Here is a 19,724-nt window from a genome sequence, read left to right as displayed (position 1 = left end):
CAGTAACATACATGAAGTATCAGTAACATACAGGAAGAATCAATAACACACATGAAGTATCAGTAACATACAGGAAGTATCAGTAACATACATGAAGTATCAGTAACATACAGGAAGAATCAGTAACATACAGGAAGTATCAGTAACATACATGAAGTATCAGTAACAAACAGGAAGAATCAATAACATACAGGAAGTATCAGTAACATACAGGAAGTATCAGTAACATACAGGAAGTATCAGTAACATACAGGAAGTATCAGTAACATACAGGAAGTATCAGTAACATACAGGAAGAGTCTATCAGTAACATACAGGAAGTATCAGTAACATACAGGAAGTATCAGTAACATACAGGAAGTATCAGTAACATACAGGAAGAATCAATAACATACATGAAGTATCAGTAACATACAGGTAGATACTATCAGTAACATACAGGAAGTATCAGTAACATACAGGAAGTATCAGTAACATACAGGTAGAGACTATCAGTAACATACAGGAAGTATCAGTAACATACATGAAGTATCAGTAACATACAGGAAGTATCAGTAACATACAGGAAGTATTAGTAACATACAGGAAGAGACTATCAGTAACATACAGGAAGTATCAGTAACATACAGGTAGAGACTATCAGTAACATACAGGAAGTATCAGTAACATACAGGAAGTATCAGTAACATACAGGAAGTATCAGTAACATACATGAAGTATCAGTAACATACAGGAAGAGACTATCAGTAGTCGGCATCATCATAACATTTCCAACCTACTCCTCTTCCAGGTCCATCCTTTAAATCCAGCACTCTGAAAGCAGAGAAGAAGCTGGAGTTCATCCCCACTAACCTGCACGTCCAGAGGATGAGAGTACAAGGAGAGTCTGGCTATGGTAGGGGACCTGTTATATCTATCAGTCTCTATGGTAGGGATGTGTTATATCTATCAGTCTCTATGGAAGGGGACCTGTTATATCTATCGGTCTCTATGGTAGGGGACCTGTTATATCTATCAGTCTCTATGGTAAGGGACCTGTTATATCTATCAGTCTCTATGGTAGGAGACCTGTTATATCTATCGGTCTCTATGGTAGGGGACCTGTTATATCTATCAGTCTCTATGGTAGGGATGTGTTATATCTATCAGTCTCTATGGTAGGGGACCTGTTATATCTATCGGTCTCTATGGTAGGGGACCTGTTATATCTATCAGTCTCTATGGTAGGGGACCTGTTATATCTATCGGTCTCTATGGTAGGGGACCTGTTATATCTATCAGTCTCTATGGTAGGGGACCTGTTATATCTATCAGTCTCTATGGTAAGGGACCTGTTATATCTATCAGTCTCTATGGTAGGAGACCTGTTATATCTATCGGTCTCTATGGTAGGGGACCTGTTATATCTATCAGTCTCTATGGTAGGGGACCTGTTATATCTATCGGTCTCTATGGTAGGGGACCTGTTATATCTATCAGTCTCTATGGTAGGGGACCTGTTATATCTATCGGTCTCTATGGTAGGGGACCTGTTATATCTATCAGTCTCTATGCTAGGGGACCTGTTATATCTATCGGTCTCTATGGTAGGGGACCTGTTATATCTATCAGTCTCTATGGTAGGAGACCTGTTATATCTATCGGTCTCTATGGTAGGGGACCTGTTATATCTATCGGTCTCTATGGTAGGGGACCTGTTATATCTATCAGTCTTTATTTTAGGGGACCTGTTATATCTATCGGTCTCTATGGGAGGGGACCTGTTATATCTATCGGTCTCTATGGTAGGGGACCTGTTATATCTATCAGTCTCTATGGTAGGGGACCTGTTATATCTATCAGTCTCTATGGTAGGGGACCTGTTATATCTATCAGTCTCTATGGTAGAAGACCTGTTATATCTATCAGTCTCTATGGTAGAGGACCTGTTATATCTATCAGTCTCTATGGTAGGGGACCTGTTATATCTATCAGTCTCTATGGTAGGGGACCTGTTATATCTATCGGTCTCTATGGTAGGGGACCTGTTATATCTATCAGTCTCTATGGTAGGGACCTGTTATATCTATCAGTCTCTATGGTAGGGGACCTGTTATATCTATCAGTCTCTATGGTAGGGGACCTGTTATATCTATCAGTCTCTATGGTAGGGGACCTGGTAAATCTATCGGTCTCTATGGTAGGGGACCTGTTATATCTATCAGTCTCTATGGTAGGGACCTGTTATATCTATCGGTCTCTATGGTAGGGGACCTGTTATATCTATCATTCTCTATGGTAAGGGACCTGTTATATCTATCAGTCTCTATGGTAAGGGACCTGTTATATCTATCAGTCTCTATGGTAGGGGACCTGCTATATCTATCGGTCTCTATGGTAGGGGACCTGTTATATCTATCAGTCTCTATGGTAGGGGACCTGTTATATCTATCGGTCTCTATGGTAGGGGACCTGTTATATCTATCGGTCTCTATGGTAGGGGACCTGTTATATCTATCAGTCTCTATGGTAGGGGACCTGTTATATCTATCAGTCTCTATGGTAGGGGACCTGTTATATCTATCAGTCTCTATGGTAAGGGACCTGTTATATCTATCGGTCTCTATGGTAGGGACCTGTTATATCTATCAGTCTCTATGGTAGGGGACCTGTTATATCTATCGGTCTCTATGGTAGGGACCTGTTATATCTATCAGTCTCTATGGTAGGGATGTGTTATATCTATCATTCTCTATGGTAGGGGACCTGTTATATCTATCGGTCTCTATGGTAGGGACCTGTTATATCTATCAGTCTCTATGGTAGGGGACCTGTTATATCTATCAGTCTCTATGGTACGGGACCTGGTAAATCTATCAGTCTCTATGGTAGGGGACCTGGTAAATCTATCGGTCTCTATGGTAGGGGACCTGGTAAATCTATCAGTCTCTATGTCCTATATATCCATAATTATATCCATCTGGCTCAATGTAATTCTCTGTTTATATCTGTCTAAAAGTACTCTCTTCCCCTCCACCTCCCTTTCTCCCCTCTCTCCTCCTCCCTCCCCTCTCCCTCCACTTCCCTCCGTCTCCTTTCCTAGACAGGACCTATGACGTAGTAACTATAGGGGCCCCAGCAGCCCACTACCAAGGCTTTAAGCACTGTGGTCTCCGGAAACTCATCCACAAGTTTGAGGAGGCTAGGAAACAGTGAGTATGGGCAATAGACCAGCTGTCCCGAATTACTTTCAGTCGCAGACTCTGTTTTTCCTTGAGTTAATGGTTGGGGGCCGGAGCATAGTTCTAAATCATTTGTACACAAAGCCCAAACAGATAAACTATTTGACAAAGAAAGAATAACTTCTCACCTTGATCACATTGGGATATGATCACATTTGCCTCTCTATTCATGCATGGGAATACTTGAGAACAGATTTTGTAATTTAAATCATTTTCAGATGACTCCCTGGTGATTGTACAGGCTTTTATGTCCAACCAAAACTATCAATTTCTTTCTATATTTTTTGCTGAGAAGATTTTGGGGTCCGAATAATATCAATTGGGGCCAATCAAGAAATCCTGCTATAGGCACAACAGTTCCACATTTCATTGTTATCATTGATTTAGATGTAGAACCTTTGACTGAATTGTGTCCTTTTTTTCTTGCTTTCTGATCAGCGCATATGAGGAGGAATGGTGAGCTCTGTCACCTGGTCTGTTTATGCATGCATTGTGGGTAGATGTGTTTATGCTCTGTATAACATTGTTTTAAATCTGCACGTGTCAGCACCTTTTCACTCCGGATCTCTTTCTCTCAGTTCTGTGTCTAGCTCTAAGCCGGTGGCCTACCTGCCTCGGGATGTGTTGAGAGCGAAGGAGCTGATTGGTCAGGTCAACACTTTGAAGACTCAGGTTTGCTACTACACTGAACGTTTGTCCCGCGCTGCCAAGGAACGCTCAGCCAACGCTCTAGAGAGAACCCTCGCCATCCTCTCTGAGAAGGTAGGAGAGGGGGAGAGGGAGAGAGGAGGGAAGGAGAAGGAGGGAGGGCGAAGAGAAGGGAAAGAAGCATTGAGAAATGCCCTCATGTATCTATGCAATGAATGTATTTCACTGTATTAATACACACTATTATACTGTATTTTTCCCTGTCTCCTCCACTCCCTGTCCCCCCCCCCCCTGTCTCTATTCCATCTCACTCCCTGCCTCTCCTCCATGTCTCTCCTCCATCTCTCTCCTCTCCCTTTCTCTTCTCTCCCTGCCTCTCCTCCATCTCTCTCCTCTTCTCCCTCTCTCCTCCATGTCTCTCCTCCATCTCTCTCCCCTTCTCCAGACTCGTCAGTTGGTGACAGTCTGTGACTCTAAGCTGCTGTCCTCAGCCATCCTAGCCCTTACTGCCGCCCGGCCAGAATGCATCATCCAGAAGGGCACTCCCTCCCCATCGTCCCTCACCCCCTCTCCATCCCGCTCCCCCTGTCGCTCATCTACCTCACCCTGTCGCTCCTCTACCTCCCCCTCACGCCAATCCACCTCCCCCTCGCGTCACTCCATCTCCCCTCGCCACTCAGTATATGTGGAGGGAGAGAGGGGGAGAGGCAAGCGCTCCTCCCTACAGGCTGACTGGCATGAGGATGACTGGGTAAGGAGACATTGATCATTTTCTTTTTAACAATTGAGAATAACAACAATATTGTATAGAATGTACGGTCTGGGCCTGAAGTTTTGAGAATGACACAAATATACATATTCACAAAGCTTGCATCTTCAGTGTCTTTAGATATTTTTGTCAGATGTTACTATGGAATACTGAAGTAGAATTACAAGCATTTCATAAGTGTCAAAGGCTTTTATTGACAATTACATGAAGTTGATGCAAAGAGTCAATATTTGTAGTGATGACACTTCTTTTTCAAGACCTCTGCAATCCACTCTGGCATGCTGTCAATTAACTTCTGGGCCACGTCCTGACTGATGGCAGCCCATTCTTGCATAATCAATGCTTGGAGTTTGTCAGAATTTTTGGGGTTTTGTTTGTCCACCCACCTCTTGAGGATTGACCACAAGTTCTCAATGGGATTAAGGTCTGAGGAGTTTCCTGGCCATGGACCCAAAATATCGATGTTTTGTTCCCCGAGCCACTTCGTCATCACTTTTGCCTTATGGCAAGGTGCTCCATCATGCTGGAAAAGACATTGTTCATCACCAAACTATTCCTGGATGGTTGGGAGAGGTTGCTCTCGGAGGATGTGTTAGTGCCATTCTTTATTCATGGCTGTGTTCTTAGGCAAAATTGTGAGTGAGCCCACTCCCTTGGCTGAGAAGCAACCCCACACATGAATGGTCTCAGGATGCTTTACTGCTGGCATGAGACAGGACTGATGGTAGCACTCACCTTGTCTTCTCCGGACAAGCTTTTTTCCGGATGCCCCAAACAATCGGAAAGGGGATTCATCAGAGAAAATGACTTTACCCCAGTCCTCAGCAGTCCAATCCCTGTACATTTTGCAGAATATCAGTCTGTCCCTGATGTTTTTCCTGGAGAGAAGTGGCTTCTTCACTGCCCTTCTTGACACCAGGCCATCCTCCAAAAGTCTTCGCCTCACTGTGCGTGCAGATAGCCTAGTAGTTAGAGCGGGGCGGCAGGGTAGCCTGGTGGTTAGAGCGTTGGATTTGTAACCGAAAGGTTGCAAGTTCAAATCCCCGAACTGACAAGGTACAAATCTGTTGTTCTGCCCTTGAACAGGCATTCAACCCACTGTTCCTAGGCCATCATTGAAAATAAGAATTTGTTCTTAACTGACTTGCCTAGTTAAATAAAGGTAAAATAAAGAGATGCACTCACACTTGCCTGCTGCCATTCCTGAGCAAGCTGTACTGGTGGTGTCCTTATCCTGCAGCTGAATTAACTTTAGGAGACGGTCCTGGGGCTTGCTGGACATTCTTGGGCACCCTGAAGCCTTCTTCACAACAATTCAACTGCTCTCCTTGAAGTTCTTGATGATCCAATAAATGGTTGATTTTGGTGCAATCTTACTGGCAGCAGCATTCTTACCTGTGAAGCCCTTTTTGGGCAAAGCAATGATGACGGCACGTGTTTCTTTGCAGGTAACCATGGTTGACAGAGGAAGAACAATGATTCCAAGCACCACCCTCCTTTTGACGCTTCCAGTCTGTTATTCGAAATCAATCAGCATGACAGAGTTATCTCCAGCCCTGTCCTCGTCAACACTCACACCTGTGTTAACCTGTCTAGGTCTAGCGGAACCCCCTGCAACAGCCAGTGAAAGTGCAGGGCGCCAAATTCAAAACAACAAAAATCTCATAATTAAAATTCCTCAAGCATACATGTATTTTACACCATTTTAAAGATACCATTCTCGTTAATCCAGCCACAGTGTCTGATTTCAAAAAGGATTTACAGCGAAAGCACCACAAACAATTATGTTAGGTCACCACCAAGCCACAGAAAAACACAGCCATTTTTTCCAGCCAAAGAGAGGAGTCACAAAAAGCAGAAATAGAGATACAATTAATCACTAACCTTTGACGATCTTCATCAGATGACACTCACAGGACTTCATGTTACACAATACATGTATGTTTTGTTTGATTAAGTTCATATTTAAAATGAACCAATGTAAATGAGAGTTTACATTGGAGTGTTACATTCAGTAGTTCTAAAACATGCGGTGATATTGCAGAGAGCCACATCAATTTACAGAAATACTCATAATAAACATCGATAAAGATACGACTATTATACATGGAACTTAAACTTCTCGCTGTGTCAGATTTCAAAAAAACTTTACGGAGAAAGCAAACCATGCAATAATCTGAGCCTTTAGACAATAAGCCTTTAGACAACAAAGCAGCCAAAAAGATACCCGCCATATTGGGTAGTCAACATTACTCAGAAATAGCATTTTAAATATTCACTTACCTTTGATAATCTTCATCAGAATGCACTCCCAGGAATCCCAGTTCCACCATAAATGTTTGATTTGTTCGATAATGTCCATCATTTATGTCCAAATATTTTTTCTTTTGTTAGGGCGTTTGGTAAACAAATCCAAACGCACGTTCATGTCGCGCCGAACGTCGGATGAAAAGTTCAGAAAGTTCCGTTACAGCCCGTAGAAACATGCCAAACTAAGTATGGAATCAATCTTTAGGATGTTTTTAACATAAAACTTCATTAATGTTCCAACCGGACAATTCCTTTGTCTGTACAAATGAAGTGGAACGTAGCTACCTTTCACGTTAGCGCCCCAGACCGAGGCTGTGGCACTCTGCCAGACCGAGGCTGTGGCACTCTGCCAGACCGAGGCTGTGGCACTCTGCCAGACCGAGGCTGTGGCACTCTGCCAGACCACTCACTCAAAGAGCCCTTATGAGCCCCTCCTTTAGAGTAGAATCCTCAAAACAGGTTGTAAATACTGTTGACATCTAGTGGAAGCCTTGGGAAGTGAAACATAACTAATATCACCCTGTATCATCAATAGGGGCTGAGTTGAAAAACTACAAACCTCAGATTTCCCACTTCCTGGTTGGATTTTTTCTAAGGTGTTTGCCTGCTATATGAGTTCTGTTAAACTATCATTCAAACAGTTTTAGAAACGTCAGAGTGTTTTCTATCCAAATGTACTAATTATATGCATATTCTAGCTTTTACGGCTGAGTAGCAGGCAGCTTAATTTTGGCACGTTTTTCAGCCAAGCTACCAAATACTGCCCCCTACCCCAAAGAAGTTAACGAGAGAATCACTGACATGATTTCAGCTGGTCCTGTTGTGGCAGGGCTGAAATGCAGTGGAAATTAATTTTGGGGATTCAGTTTATTTGCATGGCAAATAGGGAGTTTGCAATTAATTGCAATTCATCTGATCACTCTTCATAACATTCTGGAGTATATGCAAATTGCCATCATACAAATTGAGGCAGCAGACTTTGTGAAAATTAATATTTGTGTCATTCTCAAAACTTCTGGCCACGACTGTATATACAACGTTTATTTCATATTTCATCCTTCTATCTTTCTGTCGCTCTCCCTCCACCCGGCCCTCTGACCCACCCTCTCTACCCTCCAGGAGAAGGTGTGGTTAAATGTAGATAAGAGTCTGGACTGTGTGATCCAGAGGGTGGAAAGACTGCTGGCCAAAGACAGGCTGCAGAGTGACAGCAGCAGTGAGGATGTGTTCCTGGATGCTCAGCAGCTGACCAACACCATTACTAAGAGAAGTAAACATACACATACATTCACATACTAGTCAAATGGATCTATTGAAGTGAAATAGGCTATTTAACTAGACATTCTTGCATCTCCTGATTTTCAAACTAACTGATTGAGGGAAGGTATTTCAGTTTTTATTTGTAATGCATTTGCAAAAATGTCCAAAAACCTGTGTTTGGGAATGATTGATGGGTGGGTGGGTAGGTGGGTTGGGTGGGTGGATGGGTGAGTGGGTGGGTAGGTGGGTTGGGTGGGTGGATGGGTGAGTGGGTGGGTAGGTGGGTTGGGTGGGTAGGCGGGTTGGGTGGGTTCGATGGGTGAGTGGGTGGGTGGAGTGGGTGGGTAGGTGGGTTGTGTGGGTGGATAGGTGTGTGGGTGGGTAGGTGGGTTGGGTGGGTGGATGGGTGAGTGGGTGGGTAGGTGGGTTGGGTGGGTGGATGGGTGAGTGGGTGGGTAGGTGGGTTGGGTGGGTGGATGGGTGAGTGGGTGGGTAGGTGGGTTGGGTGGGTAGGCGGGTTGGGTGGGTTCGATGGGTGAGTGGGTGGGTGGAGTGGGTGGGTAGGTGGGTTGTGTGGGTGGATGGGTGAGTGGGTGGGTAGGTGGGTTGGGTGGGTTCGATGGGTGGGTGGGTAGGTGGGTTGGGTGGGTGGATGGGTGAGTGGGTGGGTGGATAGGTGAGTGGGTGGGTAGGTGGGTTGGGTGGGTGGATGGGTGGGTGAGTGGGTGGGTGGGTAGGTGGATTGGGTGGGTGGATGGGTGAGTGGGTGGGTGTATCGGTTTAGAAGTTGAGGTTAGGGGATAAAAGTGAATGTGTGTGAATCCCATGAGGTATCCATGGAAACAGGGAAGCCTTTTGGATACACCCTGGATCGTCATCTTCATCACCTCTTCTTCCTCCATCATCATCATTGCCATCATTCCCTCATCTGAGCACCACATGTCAATCAAACCATGAAAGACAAAAGCACTGTAGGTTCACCGCCACTTTGACAGTTCTATATTGTAACATAATTCTTTAACTAGCAGACATAAACACTGATGTCATAACACTGATGTTATGCTCTTCTCTCCCCTCTAGACAGCAGCCCAGACATAGAAAAAGAAAAGCCCTCCCCAGGTAGGAGCAAGAGTGTGTGTGTGTGTGTGTGTGTGTGTGTGTGTGTGTGTGTGTGTGTGTGTGTGTGTGTGTGTGTGTGTGTGTGTGTGTGTGTGTGTGTGTGTGTGTGTGTGTGTGTGTGTGTGTGTGTGTGTGTGTGTGTGTGTAAATACCTGTGCATATATACTGTATAAACTCTCTCCTGTCTGTACCAGGTGAATGGAGTGATGTGTTGTACCCTCTCCTGACCACCCTGTCAGAGTGTGTGTCTCTGATGAGTGACAAGGCTAAGAAGTCCATGGTGTTCCTCCTAATGCAGGACAGTGCTCCCACCATCGCCATGAACCTCACGCTACAGTACCGAAGAGATGTGGTCTTCTGTCAGACGGTGGGTTTACACACACACACACACACGCGCAGGTACATGCATGTGTGTGTACACACTCACACAACACCACTCTTGCACTGCAGCATAACTAGATGGATTTAATTGCTGTTCTATAATATACATTGTTATTGAATTGATCAATAACATTGTTATTATAGATGTTTGACAGATGATTATAGTTGTATAGGTTATTGACAGTTGTATTGGTGTTTTCCACTATGTAGCTGTCAGCTCTGATCTGTGGCTTCGTCATCAAGCTGAGGAACTGTCTCTGTGACGACGGCTTCCTCAGGCAGCTCCACACCATTGGCCTGCTGGTCCAGCATGAGGGCCTGCTTAGCACCTATGGTACCCTCCTGTGTGTGTGTGTGTGTGTGTGTGTGTGTGTGTGTGTGTGTGTGTGTGTGTGTGTGTGTGTGTGTGTGTGTGTGTGTGTGTGTGTGTGTGTGTGTGTGTGTGTGTGTGTGTGTGTGTGTGTGTGTGTGTGTGTGTGTGTGTGTGTGCGTGCGTCCTTGTGTTTTCTTTAATGAAAATACACACACACATGATTATGTTGATTTGAAACCCACTTTTTTATTTTTTAAATGACAACTGAATTCTACTCTGATCCCTTTCTCTTAAATTATGACCACTGAAACCTACTCTGACCCCTTTCTCTCAAATCATGACCACTAAAACCTACTCTGACCCTTTACTCTTAAATTATGACCACTGAAACCTACTCTGACCCCTTAATCTTAAATTATGACCACTGAAACCTACTCTGACCCCTTACTCTTAAATTATGACCACTGAAACCTACTCTGACCCCTTTCTCTCTTCAATCTTAAAGGGGAGGAACTGAAACCTACTCTGACCCCTTACTCTTAAATTATGACCACTGAAACCTACTTTGACCCCTTACTCTTAAATTATGACTACTGAAACCTACTCTGACCACTTGTTCTCTTCAATCTTAAAGGGGATGAGCTGGCCATGTTGGAGGACATGAGTGTTGGCGTGATGGATCTGCGGAACGTCACCTTTAAAGTCACCCAGGCAACCTCGGTCTTCGGCCCGGATATGCTGCCTGTCATCACCGGGAACCGGGACGGCTTCAACGTCAGGGTTCCGTTACCAGCGCCGATGTTTGATGCGTTGCCGCGGGAGATCCAGAACGGCATGCTGCTGCGGGTGCAGCCTGTTCTCTTCAATGTGGGAATCAATGAACAGCAGACACTGGCAGAGAAGTGAGTGGAGAGGGAGGAAAGATGAGGAGAGGTGATGGAGGAGGAGAGGTGATGGAGGGTGTTGGAGGGTGACGGTAGGAGTGGTGATGGAGGTGATGGAGGGAGGAGAGTGGATGGAGGGAGGAGAGGTGATGGAGGGAGGGAGGAGAGGTGATGGAGGGTTGATGAAGGGAGGAGAGGGGAGGGGAGGGAGGGAGGGATGGTGGTGAAGGGAGGAGGTGATGGAGGGAGGGAGGGAGGAGAGGTGATGGAGGGGTGGTGAAGGGAGGAGAGGTGATGGAGGGAGGGAGGGAGGGAGGGAGGGGTGGTGAAGGGAGGAGAGGTGATGGATGGGGTGGTGAAGGGAGGAGAGGGGAGGGAGGGAGGGAGGGAGGGGGGGGAGGGAGGGAGGGAGGGAGGGAGAGGGAGGGAGGGAGGGAGGGAGGGGAGGGAGGGAGGGGAGGGAGGGAGGGAGGGAGGGAGGGAGGGAGGAGAGGTGATGGAGGGAGGGATGAGAGGTGATGGATGGAGGGAGGGAGGAGAGGTGATGGAGGGAGGACCAGCAGCACAACGTAAGAGAGGAGTAGTCAAAAGGTGTGTTACCATGGCAACGTCACCCAGCTAATATTTGTGGTAATACCATAATCACGAGTTGCACAAAGTGCTTGCTAAGAAATGCTGATGTGTTGTAGCTTTGCTTAATGAGCAATACCGTGAATAAAATACAATCTGTCTGTCTGTCGATCTGTGTATTTATAGGTTTGGAGACACATCTCTCCAGGAGGTGATTAACATGGAGAATATGGCTCGTCTCAGCTCCTACTACGAGCAGTACAAAGAGGTCCTGCCTGAGGACTGTGAGTCATACACAACCTCATCTTAACCTCAACCCCTAATTAAGTGGGCAACAACCGGGTTCCTAAAATGTACATCAGTGCAATAATCCTCTCTTCTCTCTCCTCTTCAGGCCTCCCTCGTACCCGTAGTCAGACCAGCCTGCCTGAGCTACTGAAGCTGCTCGGTCAGAACATCAGTGCCAGGAAGAGCAAGAACGTAGAGATCCTGTGGCAGGCAGCGGAGGTAGAGACATTCTCCCTTTTTCTCTCTCTCTCCACAAGATCCTATTTTGTAGCACTCTGAATGAGCTGAAGTCTTTGCCTGACTCTCTACTCTCACCCATTCTCCTCTGCTCCCCACTTCTTTCTCTCTCTCTCCCTGTCTCTCGCTCTCTCCCTTCCCAGGTGTGTCGGCGTCTGAACGGCGTGCGTTTCACCAGCTGTAAGAGTGCTAAGGATCGTACAGCCATGTCTCTAACCCTGGAGCAGTGTCTGATACTCCAGCAGGAGCACGCCATGGCCCCACAGGTCTTCTTCCAGGCCCTCGACTGCATGCGCAGGTGAGCCAGCCACACAACTGCCTGAACAAAAAGAGACAAGACATTGTAACGTCTACCATGTAGAATTAGAAGAAAATAAAGAATTCTGTCCATGTTTATAATAACTTTATGTAATATAACTCCATCTACAATTTATATTTTAAACCCTCCACCTATCCTTCTCTCTCCTGGCCTCTTCCCTCCCCTCCCCCTCTCATTCTCTTTCCTCTCCTTCCCCTCTCATTCGCTCTACCCTCCTTTCCGTCTCTCTCCTCTCCTTTTCTCTCCTTTCCCTCTCTCCTTCTCTCCCTCTCTGCTCCCCTCCCTATTCTACCCTCCCCTCCCCCTCTTCTTCCCTCCCCCTCCTTCTCTTTCCTCTCCTCTCCTCCTTCCAACAGTGAGGGCTGCAGACGGAGAACACCATGAAGAATGTAGGATGCCGTAAATACGCCTTCAGCTCCCTCCAGCTGAAGGCCTTTCCCTAAACAGTACCGCCCCCTGAGGGCACCTATGGGAAAGTAGATACCTGATTGGACAGCTGCCCATCTCTCGAAGTAGCCAATAGAAGGGGACAGAGACTAGACAATGTCAACGTCAGCAACAACATAAAAACAAAATAACTTCATGAAAGCAACCGATCCCTTTCTATAGTGCTGACTCACTGTTGATGTTATCTGTGGTAGATTGATAGCGCTTCCCCCTCCTTTGCGATTAGTATCTCTGCGTTATGGTATGATAACCACTACAAGCACACAACAACAACAACAACAACTTAAAAACAGCTTTTGAAATAGATCCTCACAGATTGTATTGATGTAAAAAACACTTTAGTTCTAGAGCTGCAGTTGTTTTAGTTGTATTTAGAGCTCTTATCATGTGGCCTGGGTTCTTACCACTGTCTCTCATGGAACTTCAAAGTGAAAATTAAATTTAAGTAAATTTAAAGAGAACAAAACCTTTGTGTACAGAGCATCAGTGTGTTATTTGCTCATGATTGTACACAAGGATTAGATGTAGACACGTGTATCTGTGATGTATGAAGACCCATCCCAAACGTATTTGATAATGCAGCTACTGGACAGGGTTAGTGCAAAATGGAGCACCACTATGCTCTGTTTTGGTTTTTCTACTGAGTCAAACAGTTGCAGTGACTGGGTTCATCTGTCCCTTGGCCACTGCATGTTTATTTTATGTTTTATATCTTGTCATTGAGTGCATGGTACAATGCTCCATTATATTAGATGCAAGCATGGATGGGGTTCACACATAACCAAATTCATCCAAAAACAACTCAATTCAAATATATGATCACATGCTTGTAGATTGTATTCAACTGAAAAATAACATAGTATCCAAATCTTGCACTCCCCCCAAACCCCTGTCTGTTCATAAAGTAATGTTTAGATCCATGACCTAGGTGGTAGGCATATTAACTTTAAATCAAACTGTAGACTCAGTCAAACTATAACATATTAGCTTAGAGTAAGGACCAGTGTTAAGAAATATGATGTCGGCAGCTTTTCTCTGCGAGTTTCATCTCCTTTAAGAACCCCAGAGGAATACTACAACACTGATAGAAGCTAACTCACTCTGACGCTGCAGCGGGCGCCTGGCGGACTGGACCACCGCAGGACCAACAAAACACGGCTTTATTTCTACAACCGATGGAGAGAAACAGAAGTGTCTTACTGTTGAATGCGTTAGATAGAAAAGCCTTACATTATTATTGTACGTTTGGATATAATGGACAGGTACACTGCATAGAAAGAAGTCTGTTTAAAATGCACAGCGTTATGCGTTAAATTGTACTGTGAACCCCTCACTAGCTTCTGTTACCTTGTTTATCTATAGCTTTTATTGCACATTACAGAGACAGTTTATTTTTATTTAGGTAAACATTTTTAAACTTTATTTTGCTGAATATTATTGATGCTGATTGATGCACTGAAAATTGCTGAAAAAAGTTGTCAAAATGCTGCGGGTTTTATCCATTTAATTTGACATGTCATGTATTTTTCTTTATGTATTGAGCCACACACTTTCAGGTGAAAACATCTGTATCTGTACAGGTACAGGCTTTGCTGTAAAATGTGCTTTCCCCCTCAACTCTGTAACTTAAAATTAAAATATGAGCAGTAAACTGTTTCACCATATTCTGTGATATATTTGATATGCCTCTGTGTTAATGTATCATAGTGGCGAGGTTATATTTGATCTGCCTCACCCTGTGTTAATGTATCATAGTGGCTAGGTTATATTTGATCTGCCTCTGTGTTAATGTATCATAGTGGCTAGGTTATATTTGATCTGCCTCACCCTGTGTTAATGTATCATAGTGGCTAGGTTATATTTGATCTGCCTCTGTGTTAATGTATTATAGAGGCTAGGTTATATTTGATCTGCCTCTGTGTTAATGTATAATAGTGGCTAGGTTATATTTGATCTGCCTCACCCTGTGTTAATGTATCATGGTGGCTATGTTATATTTGATCTGGCTCACCCTGTGTTAATGTATCATAGAGGCTAGGTTATATTTGATCTGCCTCTGTTCCTGTAGGTTCATGCTCTACAACATCCGCAGAGTACGACCCTGCCTCACACATGAAGCGGCGCAGGTCCTAATCCAGGCACTTGTCATCTCCCGTCTGGATTACTGCAACTCGCTGTTGGCTGGGCTCCCTGCCTGTGCCATTAAACCCCTACAACTCATCCAGAACGCCGCAGCCCGTCTGGTGTTCAACCTTCCCAAGTTCTCTCACGTCACCCCGCTCCTCCGCTCTCTCCACTGGCTTCCAGCTGAAGCTCGCATCCGCTACAAGACCATGGTGCTTGCCTACGGAGCTGTGAGGGAACGGCACCGGAGTACCTCCAGGCTCTGATCAGGCCCTACACCCAAACAAGGGCACTGCGTTCATCCACCTCTGGCCTGCTCGCCTCCCTACCACTGAGGAAGTACAGTTCCCACTCAGCCCAGTCAAAACTGTTCGCTGCTCTGGCCCCCAATGGTGGAACAAACTCCCTCAAGACGCCAGGACAGCGGAGTCAATCACCACCTTCCGGAGACACCTGAAACCCCACCTCTTCAAGGAATACCTAGGATAGGATAAGTAATCCTTCTCACCCCCCCTTAAATGATTTAGATGCACTATTGTAAAGTGGCTGTTCCACTGGATGTCAGAAGGTGAATTCACCAATTTGTTAGTCGCTCTGGATAAGAGCGTCTGCTAAATGACTTAAATGTAAATGTAAATGTAATGTATCATAGTGGCTAGGTTATATTTGATCTGCCTCACCCTGTGTTAATGTATCATAGTGGCTAGGTTATATTTGATCTGCCTCACCCTGTGTTAATGTATCATAGAGGCAAGGTTATATTTGATCTGCCTCTGTGTTAATGTATCATAGAGGCTAGGCTATATTTGATCTGCCTCTGTGTTAATGTATCATAGTGGCTAGGTTATATTTGATCTGCTTCACCCTGTGTTAATGTATCGTAGTGGCTAGGTTATATTTGATCTGCCTCTGTGTTAATGTATCATAGAGGCTAGGTTATATTTGATCTGCCTCACCCTGTGTTAATGTATCATAGAGGCTAGGTTATATTTGATCTGCCTCTGTGTTAATGTATCATAGTGGCTAGGTTATATTTGATCTGCCTCTGTGTTAATGTATCATAGAGGCTAGGTTATATTTGATCTGCCTCTGTGTTAATGTATCATAGTGGCTAGGTTATATTTGATCTGCTTCACCCTGTGTTAATGTATCATAGTGGCTAGGTTATATTTGATATGCCTCACCCTGTGTTAATGTATCATAGTGGCTCGGTTATATTTGATCTGCTTCACCCTGTGTTAATGTATCATAGTGGCTCGGTTATATTTGATCTGCTTCACCCTGTGTTAATGTATCATAGTGGCTAGGTTATATTTGATCTGCCTCACCCTGTGTTAATGTATCATAGTGGCTAGGTTATATTTGATCTGCCTCACCCTGTGTTAATGTATCAAAGTGGCTCGGTTATATTTGATCTGCTTCAAATTGTGTTAATGTATCATAGAGGCTAGGTTATATTTGATCTGCCTCTGTGTTAATGTATCATAGAGGCTAGGTTATATTTGATCTGCCTCTGTGTTAATGTATCATAGTGGCTAGGTTATATTTGATCTGCTTCACCCTGTGTTAATGTATCATAGTGGCTAGGTTATATTTGATCTGCCTCTGTGTTAATGTATCATAGAGGCTAGGTTATATTTGATCTGCCTCTGTGTTAATGTATCATAGTGGCTAGGTTATATTTGATCTGCTTCACCCTGTGTTAATGTATCATAGTGGCTAGGTTATATTTGATCTGCCTCACCCTGTGTTAATGTATCATAGTGGCTCGGTTATATTTGATCTGCTTCACCCTGTGTTAATGTATCATAGTGGCTAGGTTATTTTTGATCTGCCTCACCCTGTGTTAATGTATCATAGTGGCTCGGTTATATTTGATCTGCCTCACCCTGTGTTAATGTATCATAGTGGCTAGGTTATATTTGATCTGCTTCACCCTGTGTTAATGTATCATAGTGGCTAGGTTATATTTGATCTGCCTCTGTGTTAATGTATCATAGTGGCTCGGTTATATTTGATCTGCCTCTGTGTTAATGTATCATAGTGGCTCGGTTATATTTGATCTGCTTCACCCTGTGTTAATGTATCATAGTGGCTAGGTTATATTTGATCTGCCTCACCCTGTGTTAATGTATCATAGTGGCTAGGTTATATTTGATCTGCCTCACCCTGTGTTAATGTATCATAGTGGCTAGGTTATATTTGATCTGCCTCACCCTGTGTTAATGTATCATAGTGGCTAGGTTATATTTGATATGCCTCACCCTGTGTTAATGTATCATGGTGGCTAGGCTATATTTGATCTGCCTCACCCTGTGTTAATGTATCATAGTGGCTAGGTTATATTTGATCTGCCTCTGTGTTAATGTATCATAGTGGCTAGGTTATATTTGATCTGCCTCTGTGTTAATGTATCATAGTGGCTCGGTTATATTTGATCTGCTTCACCCTGTGTTAATGTATCATAGTGGCTAGGTTATATTTGATCTGCCTCTGTGTTAATGTATCATAGTGGCTAGGTTATATTTGATCTGCTTCACCCTGTGTTAATGTATCATAGTGGCTAGGTTATATTTGATCTGCCTCTGTGTTAATGTATCATAGAGGCTAGGTTATTTTTTATCTGCCTCTGTGTTAATGTATCATAGTGGCTAGGTTATATTTGATCTGCCTCTGTTTTAATGTATCATAGTGGCTAGGTTATATTTGATCTGCCTCACCCTGTGTTAATGTATCATAGTGGCTAGGTTATATTTGATCTGCCTCACCCTGTGTTAATGTATCATAGTGGCTAGGTTATATTTGATATGCCTCACCCTGTGTTAATGTATCATGGTGGCTAGGTTATATTTGATCTGCCTCACCCTGTGTTAATGTATCATAGTGGCTAGGTTATATTTGATCTGCCTCTGTTTTAATGTATCATAGTGGCTAGGTTATATTTGATCTGCCTCTGTGTTAATGTATCATAGAGGCTAGGTTATATTTGATCTGCCTCTGTGTTAATGTATCATAGTGGCTAGGTTATATTTGATCTGCCTCTGTGTTAATGTATCATAGTGGCTAGGTTATATTTGATCTGCTTCACCCTGTGTTAATGTATCATAGTGGCTAGGTTATATTTGATCTGCCTCACCCTGTGTTAATGTATCATAGTGGCTCGGTTATATTTGATCTGCTTCACCCTGTGTTAATGTATCATAGTGGCTAGGTTATTTTTGATCTGCTTCACCCTGTGTTAATGTATCATAGTGGCTAGGTTATATTTGATCTGCCTCTGTGTTAATGTATCATAGAGGCTAGGTTATATTTGATCTGCCTCTGTGTTAATGTATCATAGAGGCTAGGTTATATTTGATCTGCCTCTGTGTTAATGTATCATAGTGGCTAGGTTATACTTGATCTGCTTCACCCTGTGTTAATGTATCATAGTGGCTAGGTTATATTTGATCTGCCTCTGTGTTAATGTATCATAGAGGCTAGGTTATATTTGATCTGCCTCTGTGTTAATGTATCATAGTGGCTAGGTTATATTTGATCTGCTTCACCCTGTGTTAATGTATCATAGTGGCTAGGTTATATTTGATCTGCCTCACCCTGTGTTAATGTATCATAGTGGCTCGGTTATATTTGATCTGCTTCACCCTGTGTTAATGTATCATAGTGGCTAGGTTATTTTTGATCTGCCTCACCCTGTGTTAATGTATCATAGTGGCTCGGTTATATTTGATCTGCCTCACCCTGTGTTAATTTATCATAGTGGCTCGGTTATATTTGATCTGCTTCACCCTGTGTTAATGTATCATAGTGGCTAGGTTATATTTGATCTGCCTCTGTGTTAATGTATCATAGTGGCTCGGTTATATTTGATCTGCCTCTGTGTTAATGTATCATAGTGGCTAGGTTATATTTGATCTGCTTCACCCTGTGTTAATGTATCATAGTGGCTAGGTTATATTTGATCTGCCTCACCCTGTGTTAATGTATCATAGTGGCTAGGTTATATTTGATCTGCCTCACCCTGTGTTAATGTATCATAGTGGCTAGGTTATATTTGATCTGCCTCTGTGTTAATGTATCATAGTGGCTAGGTTATATTTGATCTGCCTCTGTGTTAATGTATCATAGTGGCTCGGTTATATTTGATCTGCTTCACCCTGTGTTAATGTATCATAGTGGCTAGGTTATATTTGATCTGCCTCTGTGTTAATGTATCATAGTGGCTAGGTTATATTTGATCTGCTTCACCCTGTGTTAATGTATCATAGTGGCTAGGTTATATTTGATCTGCCTCTGTGTTAATGTATCATAGAGGCTAGGTTATATTTTATCTGCCTCTGTGTTAATGTATCATAGTGGCTAGGTTATATTTGATCTGCTTCACCCTGTGTTAATGTATCATAGTGGCTAGGTTATATTTGATCTGCCTCACCCTGTGTTAATGTATCATAGTGGCTAGGTTATATTTGATCTGCCTCACCCTGTGTTAATGTATCATAGTGGCTAGGTTATATTTGATATGCCTCACCCTGTGTTAATGTATCATGGTGGCTAGGTTATATTTGATCTGCCTCACCCTGTGTTAATGTATCATAGTGGCTAGGTTATATTTGATCTGCCTCTGTGTTAATGTATCATAGTGGCTAGGTTATATTTGATCTGCCTCTGTGTTAATGTATCATAGTGGCTAGGTTATATTTGATCTGCCTCTGTGTTGATGTATCATAGTGGCTAGGTTATATTTGATCTGCTTCACCCTGTGTTAATGTATCTTAGTGGCTAGGTTATATTTGATCTGCCTCTGTGTTAATGTATCATAGAGGCTAGGTTATAT

At 43.6% G+C, this 19,724-nt stretch overlaps 1 protein-coding gene across 1 annotated transcript; it reads left to right on the top strand.

The window, feature by feature from the left end:
- Positions 1 to 790: 790 nt before the first annotated feature.
- LOC135533362 (inositol polyphosphate-4-phosphatase type I A-like) lies at positions 791 to 12,757 on the top strand (the record flags this gene model as incomplete). The annotated part of the gene is made up of 15 exons (XM_064960711.1): positions 791 to 895; positions 3,083 to 3,191; positions 3,660 to 3,677; positions 3,800 to 3,983; positions 4,315 to 4,620; positions 8,068 to 8,218; positions 9,039 to 9,179; positions 9,289 to 9,327; positions 9,522 to 9,694; positions 9,919 to 10,042; positions 10,656 to 10,923; positions 11,662 to 11,759; positions 11,870 to 11,982; positions 12,144 to 12,298; positions 12,676 to 12,757. Coding segments are annotated over 15 exons (2,012 nt in total), but the record flags the coding sequence as incomplete, so codon positions are not given.
- Between the last annotated feature and the right edge of the window lie 6,967 nt (positions 12,758 to 19,724).

Source organism: Oncorhynchus masou, unplaced genomic scaffold (assembly GCF_036934945.1).
Source record: "Oncorhynchus masou masou isolate Uvic2021 unplaced genomic scaffold, UVic_Omas_1.1 unplaced_scaffold_2338, whole genome shotgun sequence".
Classification (NCBI taxonomy): Eukaryota; Metazoa; Chordata; class Actinopteri; order Salmoniformes; family Salmonidae; genus Oncorhynchus; species Oncorhynchus masou.
Note: the sequence above shows the minus strand (reverse complement) of the source record. Positions and strands in the feature narration are given on the sequence as shown.